We start from the raw sequence: 12,374 nt of genomic DNA, 5'->3' as shown, positions 1-12,374 counted from the left end.
AAATTGTGGAACAAATTTTGGTGCTATTTTTACCCATTTCCCAGTGTCAAAATGTAAAATCTGGTACTAAAACAAAATTTTGGTGTTAAAAATGTAATTATTTTTTCTTTACTGCCCTATGTAATAAAAATAAATATACCCCTAGATTAATTCATTTAGAGGTGCAGTTTGTAAACATTTGTAAAATGGGGTCACTTATGGGGGTTCTGCTGTTCTGGCACCTCTAGCGCTTTAGCAGTATGACATGGCACCCTCAAACCAGTCCAGCAAAATCTGAACTTCAATATGGCACTTCTTCCCTTCTGAACTTTGCACAACTTTGGCCATTTTCTCCTGCCATCTTTGTGAAAATGAAAACATTGGAGCTAAAACAACACTTCTGTGCAAAATATATATACCGTATATATTTTTTCTTTTTCGCAGATCAATATTGTAAAATTCTGTGAAGCAGGTGCTAAGCACAAATCTAGATAAATTCCATGAGGGGTGCAGTTTCTAAAATGGCGTCACTTGTGGGGAGGTTTCTTCTGCTTAGGCACATCAGAGGCTCTCCAAAGGCAAGATGGAATTGCATTCAAAAAGTCAAATGGTGCTCCTTTTGTTCCAAGCCCTGCTGTGCCCCCAAACAGTAATTTTCGTCCACATATTACATATCGCCGTACTCAGGAAAAATTGCACAAATTGTATTGTGCATTTTCTCCTGTTACCCTTGTGAATATGCAAAAATCGGGGCTAAAATAACGTTTTTGTGGGAAAAATTAGATTTTTTAATTTTTACGACTCAAAGTTATAAACCTCTGGCAAGCACCAGGGGGGTTCGAGGTGCTCACCCCACATCTGGATAAGTTCCGTGAGGAGTTTTATTTCCAAAATGGCATCACTTGTGAGTGATTTCCACTCTTTGGGTACATCAGGGGCTCTCGTGACATGGCGTCTGCTAATAATTACAGCAAATTTTGCATTCAAAGAGTCAAATGGTGCTCCTTCCCTTTTGAGCCCTGCCGTGCGCCAAAACAGTAGTTTTCCTGCACACTTGGGGTACCAACCTGCTTATGAGAAATTGCAGAACATATTTTGTGGATTCATTTTCTCTTGTGAAAATAAAAAAAAAAAAAGGGGTCTAAAATAACATTTTGATAAAAAATTTAAATGTTTATTTTTTCTTCCACATTCTAATATTTCCTGTGAAGCACCTGAAGGGTTAATAAACTTCTTGAATGTGGTTTTGAGCACCTTGAGGGGTGCACTTTTTAGAATGGTGCCACGTTTGGGAATTTTCTGTCATAGGCCCCTCAAAATCACTTCAAATGTGATGTGGTCCCTAAAAAAAATGGTTTTGTACATTTTGTGGTAAAAATGAGAAATCGCTGGTCAACTTTTAACCCTTATAACTTCCTAACAAAAACAAATTATGTTTTAAAAAAAAATGTGCTGGTGTAAAGTAGACATGTGGGAAATGTTATTTATTAACTAATTTGTGTGACATAGCTCTGATTTATGGGCGTAAAAATAAAAAGTTTGAAAATTCCAAAAATTTTGCCAAATTTCCAATATTTTCACAAATAAACGCAAATTGTATTGAACAAATTTCATGACTATCATGAAGTACAATATGTTACGAGAAAACTCTCAGAATCACTAAGATGCGTTGAAGCGTTCCAGAGTTATTACCTCTTAAAGTGACACCGGTCAGAGTTGAAAATTGAGAATTGGCCTGCCAGGAAGGTGAAAAACAGGCTTCAGGGTGAAAGCGTTAAAGATCTTAGCCTGTAACTTCTCACTGAGCTTTGATATATAACCACTGAGATACAGAGCGGAAGGCACAGCTTTTACCTTTCATGCACAGGTGGTGTTCGGCCGGCAGTAGATCCATACAGGACTTTTCCCGGGTGCTTGACCTCGTAGCAATCAATCTTAAGCTCCAAACAGAAGAAAATGGTCGCACTTGACAGGATAAATTATGTTCGTTTTATTGACACATAAAATTACATGTCAAGTCGGGGTTGTGGTGGCAAAAGTGCAGAGAGGCTGTCAACGGCCGTTTCGCGCTATTGAAGCGCTTCTACGGCCGTTGTCAGCCTCTCTGCACTTTTGCCACCACAACCCCGACTTGACATGTAATTTTATGTGTCAATAAAACGAACATAATTTATCCCGTTGAGTGCGACCATTTTCTTCTGTTTGGAGCTGAGCTTTGATATGCCTACTAGGCTCACAGAGAAGAAAAAGGGATATACACGGCAAGCTATTTCCATCCCTCTGCTGGGGGCGTTGGAATAACATTTACTGGGTACAATTTTTTTTGAAAAGTAGAATTTTTTTTTTTTTTTTTTTGAAGACTCATGATGAAAACCTGCATCCAGATTAACTTTAGCCCCCCATCTGTGTGCATGTGTAGGTATGACCATAACTGTTTATGATGCAAAAAACAATAATATGCTGTCATGTGATAATTATGCCTTGTTAAATCCGATTCTCAGTAATCTGTTTTGTTTGCTCACCTGTTTCAGTTTTTCACTTTCATACAATTTTACACTCCCCTTGGCATGCATCTTGATTTGGCCTGAATCCCAGTTAATGAAGATATAGCCTTTAGTCATGTATTTCAGCACACAGGCTGCTCTAGTGTAAAAAATAATGTTGATCTGAAACTTCAGGCCAAATAAAACGCATACTGATTTAGTTTACATCAGTATGAAGTTTGGGTGTTACTAATATTTCAAGGGGTATTCAGAACTTTGGTTGCTTTTTCTATGGGGCAAAGAACATACAGTTAGTTTCTAACTACCTGCCTCATCTGCCCATCAACAATCTCTCCTGACTCAGGCAGTGATTCTCCTGCTTCTTTTGACCCCACATCAACAGTCTTTCTCTTTCAGTCTGCTCTGTCAGTGGGGTGTCATGATGATTGACAGCTGGCTCTTGGAAGTTAGGTAACAATAGCTGGCTGTCAGTCAGCATGACATTGACTGGTACGACCTGTCAACAGAGCAGATCGGAAGAGAAGAATTTACTCTGTCGATGTTACTTCATCGAAAGCAGGAAGGAACAGTCTGTGAACGCTGTGAGCTGTTACGCCGGGCAGAATGGGCAGGTATTTAGCAACTTCCTAGTGGCAAGTTCTTAGCTCTGATGAAAAAAATTAAGCAATGTCTCATATAACCCCTTTAAGTTGTCCAGAGTGACTGTTTCTAAATGACTTTCTGTTCATTGATGGTCTACAAACGTAGTTGTTTTGAGTAACATTACCGTAATTTAAAATAGCAATTCAGTGAAAACAATGGATCAATGTCTGTCTGCCTCTGTGATCTGATTTGGGCATCAATCAATTGGATGCAGGACTGCCATTCCACATGACAAAGATCAATAAAATCTAAGACAGTAGATTAACCTTTTCAAAAATATCTTCCATCAGCCAGTACCTGTAATTATTATTATTATGGTTTGCTTATATGGTGCTCTCATAGTCTGCAGCACTTTTCAGATATTTTATCGTCACTGTCCCAATTGGGGCTCACAATCTAAAGTCCGTATCAGTCTTTGGAGTGTGGGAGGAAACTGGAGTATCCGGAGGAAGCCCACACAAACATGGGGAGAATATACAAATTGCTTGCAGATGTTTTCCTTGGTGAGATTTTAACCCAGCCATCATGCTGCCCTATCTATAATGCTTGTTTGCTTCAGAAAAAAGCACTGATGGTCAACTGAACATGGCCTGAAGGCAAGAAGAAGGCCCATAGGATAGTTATTGGCCAAACTATGGTCCAGCTGGCGGTTATCTGACAGTCCCATCCATAGGAGTGAGTGCTCGCTCTGCCGAGTGCTCCTGTGTTCTCTATGAGACAACCACTGGCAGACATCTCTGTCAGTGGCTTATCTCTTAGAGAACAAAAGTCCGAAATCGGACATGCCAGATCATCAACTTGGTATCAACTATCGGGGGGATAGTCTAATTTGTATGATGAGGCCCTGAAGGCTGCGTTTTGGCCATCCAACATTTCTAGTGTATGGCCAGCTGTTTATTGTGATACCTAAGCAGCTTAAATTATTGATTACAATCTGTTTACAGGTGTGCGGATACATCATGTATAAAAAAAGAAAACCTTTCAAGATGTACTTAGCACTGTATAATTCTGTAGTGAAAACCAAAACTTGATTGTAATTCTAAAAACTAAATACAAAAAGTACTGAATATGTTAAGCTTTAAATCTGGCAATTAACTGGGGATGGAGATTTGCCGGAAGACCAAGGGGTGCCGTAAGCTGATCAAAGATGAATGATTGCTTGTCATCTAACAGCACAATTGGCAAGTAGCATTCCAAATAAATGTAACCATGTAAATCAAAATCCTAAAATGGCCCAAACCGATGGGTGCTTTTTTATACCATTCAGTTGCCAAATTGCACATCATAATGATGATATTTCACTGCTGGATAAAAATTCCTATGGAGCATTTTTTTTTCTTATTTTTAGATGAAATATTGTGATCAATTAATCGCTAGTAATTAGGAAAAACAATTTGAGCCATACATTTTGACAGACATTTTAGGTCTATGATAGTCTTTTTCTATAGGAGAACAATCACTTGTTTATAGTAACTTGATGCATATATTAATCAGGATAAGGGTTAACCATTAATAAAGTTTACTGTTTCTTTACAAGGGAGAAGCGCTGAAGGACTGAGAGGATATGACTCACCAGGAGTTCTTACGGGAACTGAAGAATCAAGTCGTGCACAGCATGCCTTAAGGTAGGCTGTTACTATCTTGGAATTGTAACTATCATGTTGCTTATTTTTATTTGTTAGACCCCTTATATGTCCTGCAGATTGGTGAGGTCCAGGTCCAGAGATCCCCATGGATCGCTCAACAGATGTGCAAAGCTCCCGGGCACATGCACTTTACTGAGTAGTATACGGACCTATACAGTTTTTACTGTTGGTATTCTTGGTTAATGGTTCAGTAGAATCGCACACTGTCATTATTCTGCGCTCTGCAGTCACATGGAATGATTGCAGACCTTCCATGTCACTTCAGCCTGGACAACCCTTTTAAATCAGGGTTTTGAGTTACATAGTGATTTAGATAAAATTAGAAATCTTGCAATTTTCACACTTCATCAGATTTTATCCATGATTATAACACCTCCCCTGCCTCTGATAAGTAAATTGCTGTAAACTCTTCCTGGAAAGTAAGAAAGTATGAGTCTGAAATAGCCATAAATTACAAAATTAGCTATTTAGGTTTTTTAGAAAGATCTTAATATGAAAAAAAAAAATCCAAAATGTTTAAAAAAAAAGCAGTAAAAATGTAAACTTAGTCTTTCTCATTACAAAAAGCTTATTATAGGGATATAGAGCATTACCATATTCATACTTAAGTCACGTTTGAGGGCAATGACACTCTGCTTGGAATCTTTTCTTTCTTTCTTCGTGATTTATAGTTTCTAGTAAGGATTAACCTCCTCACTCACATTCAGCTCAACTACATGTTTCTAGTAGGGATTGGCAAAGAGTAAGAAAGTTCCAGCTGCAGTATTATAAGAATATGAAGGCGCCAGCTGGAGCAAGCAAATCTGTACAGTAAATAGAGGCGAGGTTTCAGTCCAGAGCGCTGTCATACTCACTTTACCGGTGCAAGAGCGCAGGGAAATCTAATGGGAACCAAGGTTCGGTATATTTAAGGCCAAAATCATAGTGCTCCAAACTACTCCTTTCTACGGCTGGACAGAAAGGGACTGCAATGTTAAGTATTATGGAGATTGGATAAGTGAGTAGATAGAGGTGTTCTGTTAGGTGATCCATGTTTAGTACTTAACCCCTTTGTGATCACATTACATACATTTAGAATGATCTAAGCCCTCACAACACCAGGAAGATGTTGGCTTTGTTACATAGCTGGCATCTTCCTTTATCTGCTGTGTCTAGAGCACTGACGTTCAACCATTTAAATTGCGTGATAGCCGTCTCTCATTGGCCCCGGTGACATGGTTGTGGGGGGGAGCTACAGTTATGGTTTAAAAAAAAAAATGTATAAACATGGAAAAAAGTTTGAATCACCCCATTTTTCCCTAATATTAATAAAAGTAAAAATGTTGTACTGTATCAACAAAAATCTGAACATCTGTTTGAATACTCAAAGGGGTTGTCCTCTTTCAGAAATTCTTCGTCGCCTCCCCTGAATCCAGCACTAAGTACTTGGTGCTGCTTCTAGTGTCTGGTATTGGCTGCAGAGTTGACATCACGTCGACAGTGCGGGCAGTTCACTGATAGGCCGATGTGCCATCTATGTGACATCAGTGCAGTAGCCAATACCGGACACACGAGTGTAGAACCAGTCACTCAGCACTGCACCCGGGACCGTTGAGTAAAGAGTGTTTTTTTGTTTTATAATAAGCTGTAGCTGGGAATGCCATTTTTTTTTTTAAAAATTTTTAAAAAAGGAACAATCACTTTAAGTAAATAAATAAATAAAAAGCCCATCATATCTTTTGTTATTTTAATTTTACTGACATGGGGAATTCTTTTTGTTTGGTCATTTGTACCACACAATGAACACCTTAAAAAGAAAATCCTAAAAATGTATCAAGGATAACAGCCCAGGGGGTCACACAGATCCCACTGCTGTCACCAATTTGCCAGGGGAATGCAACTCCGCTGCCTCCAATCATCAGGACAATTACTAGCTGCCAGCACCAATCGTTTATACAGGCCAATTGGACACCGATTACAGATAACGTATGGCTTCAGGGGTGCGGTTTAAAGAGCAAGAGGAACAGAACAATTACATTTTATATATTTAATGTAGAAAGGTTGGCAGTGTTTATAAAAATATTCAAAGATGATTCAAAATGGGTACAAAACAATGCAAAACATACAATTGCATAAAATAAAAAGGAATAACGAAAGAGAGTTACTAATCTTGATGTTGTAGGAATGGAATGGCTCTTATTTTTATGGAGGTAAGCACTGCGATTGGGAAAATGGCCCACTCTCACAGTAAACTGTGACTTCCAGAATAAACAAAGACAGACACCCAAATTCTGCTTCTTATCAAGTTACATCCTCATACCCTCCCTTGATGAGCTCACATTGGGGTTGTGGGTTGGATGTATTATGTCCATGAGGTTCCCAACTTAAAGGATATCTTCGCCCCTTTTCTTATCACAATTTTATTTGTCTATAAATATGAAACATGGTCTGTATAGCACCATCGGACGGTTAAGATGGAGTCGTTGGAATGGCCTTAATGTGATGTTAGTGAATACGTTATGTCCGTCCCTTCAATATGAGGCTGATTATTTATCTTCCATAATTATCTGATTGATGCAAAACTCCAATATTCATCAATGATCACTTGCTCCAAAACGTCAAAGGAGATTATTTGAATATTTGTTTGATCAGAGGAAGCTCTTTGGTTTGGAAGCATACTTTCTCGTACTTCCTCGCCTCTGTGTAACTGCATCTCTGACTTGATGTCTTTTTCCCAGCAAATCTCCCTATTGTAATTATCTGTTCCTGCCGGAGGCCCTTACTTCAATGGAGATTGACATGTCAATTCTCTCCCCTTCCTAATTATAATTAGCGTTCTCTTTTCCCCAGCTATAATTAGTTTCTCTCAGCCACAATAAATTCCATATGTTGAGTGTGATGGTGATATGTCCCCCCCTCTCTGGAGATGCCTAATGGATTTTTAATTTTTCTCTATGGCACAATGGAATTACGTTGTTTTCATAAGATTTTTTCCCTTTTTTCCAGTACCTTGAATGGTTATTAAATAGTGTCAATCATAGCTACGACTCATCCCGCAAAAAAATAAACCCTAGTATGACTATGTTGTCAGAAAAAGAAAAAAAGTCATGTCTATTGGAAGAAGGCGCAAGGGTTAAAGAGAACTTATCGTAAATATGTATTTCCTTACCTGTGTAAATAGCACTGATTGTTGGAATCCGGTGGGTTTTTTTCTTTACATTTTTTTCCCTAGTCTCCATTCCGTTTCTCAGATATGCCCCCTCCTCTTTTTTGCGCCATATTTGTAAATCTAGTCTTGTTAGTCATAGGGGAGTGAATGCTTCATAAGAAGACCACTGAGAGAGTTTAGATTCAGCCACCTTATCTGACAAGATTCAAGGAAGAGAGAGGGCTGTATCTCAAGAATAGGCTGAGGAAAAAAACTGGAGATTCAGAAGAACAGCTGCATTTAGACCAGAAAACAATATCCATATTTATGGCAAGTGACAGGTCCTTTTTAATCTTCCATGCCAGATTTGCTTTCCAAGAGTTTGTCTCCAGAAAATACTCCAGAAAGATTTATAAAGATGCTAATATGATGGAGCTACATTGTATGTATATGAGAATAGAATTTTGGCCTGTAGGGTCACCTGTTGGGTCTTATGGACACTATACAACTATAAAACACTTCTGATTTTGTTTCAGTCTCTAAATTGGAGTTTTATTTACCTTACTGTGTTTCAGTTGAACAATTTATTGAGTACTATATCCAACTATAATAATATTTCTTCTTACAATTGTATGTGCAGTGTAAGCAAGTATAGCATACCTAGATAATACAAAATGGTTTCTGGGACGTCAATATTGATGTTATATCCTTAGAATATGTCATCGATAGTAGATCAGTGATGATTAAAGGGGTTGTGACGCATCAATAGCGGAACACCTCTGTACATTGTGTAGTGGCCATAAATAGTACTACAGCTCACCGATTCTGATGAATAGTATTGCTAAAGTGCACTTAAATGAGCATATGTATGCTAAAATGCTTCAGTATGTCCTTTTCTTTTTACCATTGCAGCCCTAAGTATGAAACTCCCCCAGAAAGAGGTGACATCAATCAAGAAATGCTCAGACGACAAGAGGAAGATATGATTCAAATGAAGGCCAAAATGGCTTTTAAACAATCCAGACTAAACTTGTATACAGGAGACTTGCCTCGAGCATCTATGTTGGACCTCACACGGGATCCTATACGAGAAATTGCCATGGAAACAACTATGACACAAAGAAAATTAAGGGTACTGATTTGATTTAAGAATTTATTTTAGAATGCAAAGTGATCACTGAAAAATGATTTTAGAAAAATTTGTGACTTGTATGCGTTAAGGGAAGCAATCTTGTGAAACATGACTGAGGTCCTCTAGTATAAAGTAGGAAGAGCTCAACAGATTGGAGTCCAGTGGGCTCTCTGTGATTGACAGCCTTCTCTGACTATGTATAGTGAGATTGCAGCCGACTGAACAGATATACCTAGAGTGAGCAAAAATCTAAAGTAATATATGCCAAGTTACACCCAACACTTTCTTATTAAACTATACAGTGCTGTGCAAATTAATTGGGACAAAGCATTTTAGTAAAATCGTAAGTTGGTTACCAGTCAGTGATTCAAACCAGTTTTAATTGCTTTGAACAGGTGTGAGTGCCTGTTTAAAGCAGTTAAAACTGGTTTGAATCACTGGCTGGTAACCAACTTACGATTTTACTTATAAAATGCTTTGTCCCAATTAATTTGCACAGCACTGGTATGTATATATCTCTGCTTAGTTTCTCTTAATGTGTAACGTGCTGTCCACAGGTAGCGTAGCATGTTAAATGTGACCAATTTAATTTATCATCCTTTTTCCTAGAACAGTGAAATTATAAAATGGCACACTATCAACCCCACCCATGTTGGCTTACCACCCATTTTAATATTCATGCCAAGCATAGTTCATTATATGGTGAGAAGTCGTAGTTTGCCATTTATCATAAAGTAAATATTGCAGGTGTCCTCGTTTGTGTGCACATTCATAATTACCTGCAGCACTTAATGGTGTACTGACGTCTTCTTAATGAAGAGACTTGTCATTGTTCCTGTAGTGTGGGAACGTGCACAAGAAGAGAGCGGAGATTGGCAGAGCTCAAACATAGGATGGTTGCACGGATGCGTCATTTTAGTATATTTGAAATGTGTATATGTTAGATGTCTTCCTTGATAGAAAAAGTATAATAATTAGATAATTTATGGCCCATATAAAAGAGTATTCGAGAATGAAGTGCCAACACCAAGACACAATATTAATGCTCTGCAAGATGCAGCAGCCCCTTGACAAAGGAAGCACAAGTGCAAAATACTGAGGAAGCCACTCGCACATACATCATTTATGGAGGGACAGATTGCCTAGTATTATAAATGTACATGGATGAGACTTGTATAGGGCTCCAGTCACACAGATACATGTAGTGCACAGAGTATAGGACTCCAGTCACACAGATCCATGTAGTGCACAGTGTATAGGACACCAGTCACACAGTATGGGGCACCTTTATCCCTATTAGAACGCCCACTGCTCCGTTCATTCTCTCTGGGATTCCTGGAAGTATATCCAGCAATGTCCAACTGGGGGTCTGTATGTGGGGGAGACAGGGCAAAAGCTTAGAACAAGGATGAATTCTCATCGTCAGACAATAAGAGAAAGAAGAATGGATCTACCTGTGGCAAAACATTTTTGTATGCTTGATCACAACACCATGGATATGAAATTACTGGTATTGAAAAGTAACTTCACATCTCAGAGAGAGAGAAGAGTCTGTGAGTACAAGCTCATGATGACCTAAACACTCTCAATGCTGGAATGAATGTGTCGCATGGATTTATGTCTTTTTACATCAATTAAGGAATTTGCTCCTAAGACCTTGTGGGGGCATCACAACACATTAAGAGACCCCAATCAGAGGACAACAAAATATCCAGACTCCTTATCTATGAACTGGTCCAATATTTGTTTCTCCCTCTTCCATAAAGATAGTTCTGCTTCACGTCACTTGTCTTATCTATTGCATTTTTTCTGTGCTGTGTTGTGTATATATATGTGATTCCTCAGATTTTGTATTAGTCTAGCCTGATGAAGAGTCCTGAGTAGTCTCGAAAGCTTGCAATGTGTTACCATCTTTTCAGTTAACCATTAAATGGTATCAACCACTGAGGACTCTTAATTCTGAATATTTTTCTTGGAAGTATATCTTAATTCACTGATCTAATATTGATGACCTATCCTATGGATTTGAGATAATTTCTTTCAACCACAACACTCCTTTCCCCAGTAAATTTTAATGGTTCTGGAATCTGTTCAGCATGTATCTTTCATCTACAAATTCGCATAGGTATATGATCATATTTGGATTGTCTTGATTCTGAAAGGTATTCAGGTCAGCACTTAAAACTTGCTCCAGAGAAGATTATTAGAAACTCTTTCTCATAGGTCACTTGTTTTTTTTTAGGTTCAGGTATGTCAGAATTAATGAAGCTCATCAAAGCAATTACTGAATGAAATGGAAGTTGAAATGTTGCAATAAATTTATTACATTATAAATACAATAGCCCTGATTTACTAAGCTGTATTCTTCAGAATTCGGTCTTAAATTGCTCCAATGTCTTGCACCACATTTATCTGTCTAAGGCCTGTTTCACACTTCAGTTTTTTGTGACAGTCAAAATCTGGCAAAATGGCGGAAAGCAGATCCGTTGCTAAACTGATGTGAACTGATGCCACCGGACCGTTTTTTTTGACGGATCCGATGAATGAAGAATTTTAAAGGAACTGCAGCGAGAGAGAGAGAGAATTTTTTCCGTCTGCCAGAAATGATTTCAGGGTTAAATTTCCGTCTGACTTCCTTCCTCCGGGCATGCGCACTCTAAAATGTGGATCCTGCAGCAAAAAAACGTTGCATGGTCCGTCCGGGCATGTCGGCGGACGCAAAAAATTTGGCGGATCCGCAAAAAAAAAGAGATCCAACGGATGGCCATCCGTCAAGATCCGCCGGTAATGCATCTCAATGGGGAAAAAAACGGATCCGCCAAAAAAAAATGGCGGATCTGTTTTTTCTTAAAAACGGCGGATTTTGACTGATGGTCAAAAACGGAAGTGTGAAACAGGCCTAAGACACACTCAGTGAGGGGACATAGTCTAAATTGTGAACTTGTATGTAAAATAATGTCACAATTTGGTATGACTTAGTACGCTAAAGTAAGCCAACTCAGATGGTTTAATCTTAGACTAGACGTGTAAAGATTAACCATGAACAGGCATGAGCCATCTTAATAAATTAGATGGATATTAAGATCGTCCAGTCCAAGTTTACACTCTATCTCAGCCCCAAATGTCTTTTTCAAACTAACTAATAGTTGAAGATGTTGAGGTTGAAATTTATGTCCTCACAGAAATGTAATTCTTCTGCAGTACCTGTAATTCCTTGTAATACAACTATCATTGTAAACATTACATATCTTTTCCCCTTCAGAAGTTTTTTGGGCCAGAGTTTGAAAAGATGATTTTAGAACCTTGTGTCTCACTGGATCTCCCACAATCAATTTTGGTAAGGA

At 38.4% G+C, this 12,374-nt stretch overlaps 1 protein-coding gene across 6 annotated transcripts in view; it reads left to right on the top strand.

Moving 5' to 3' along the window:
• The window catches only part of PTPN13 (protein tyrosine phosphatase non-receptor type 13), a 399,005-nt gene that overhangs the window by 248,165 nt on the left and 138,466 nt on the right, over positions 1 to 12,374 (top strand). For all 6 annotated transcript variants that reach the window (XM_073541467.1, XM_073541487.1, XM_073541500.1 and 3 more), the window contains 3 exons: positions 4,663 to 4,750; positions 8,811 to 9,030; positions 12,293 to 12,367. In XM_073541467.1, coding sequence (XP_073397568.1) covers positions 4,663 to 4,750; positions 8,811 to 9,030; positions 12,293 to 12,367 — 383 coding nt within the window. The remainder of the gene's footprint in view (positions 1 to 4,662; positions 4,751 to 8,810; positions 9,031 to 12,292; positions 12,368 to 12,374) is intronic.

The sequence above is a fragment of the Dendrobates tinctorius genome, unplaced genomic scaffold (assembly GCF_039654945.1).
Source record: "Dendrobates tinctorius isolate UK_male_01 unplaced genomic scaffold, ASM3965494v1 ptg000011l, whole genome shotgun sequence".
NCBI lineage: Eukaryota > Metazoa > Chordata > Amphibia > Anura > Dendrobatidae > Dendrobates > Dendrobates tinctorius.
This window is presented reverse-complemented; position numbering and strand designations above follow the sequence as displayed.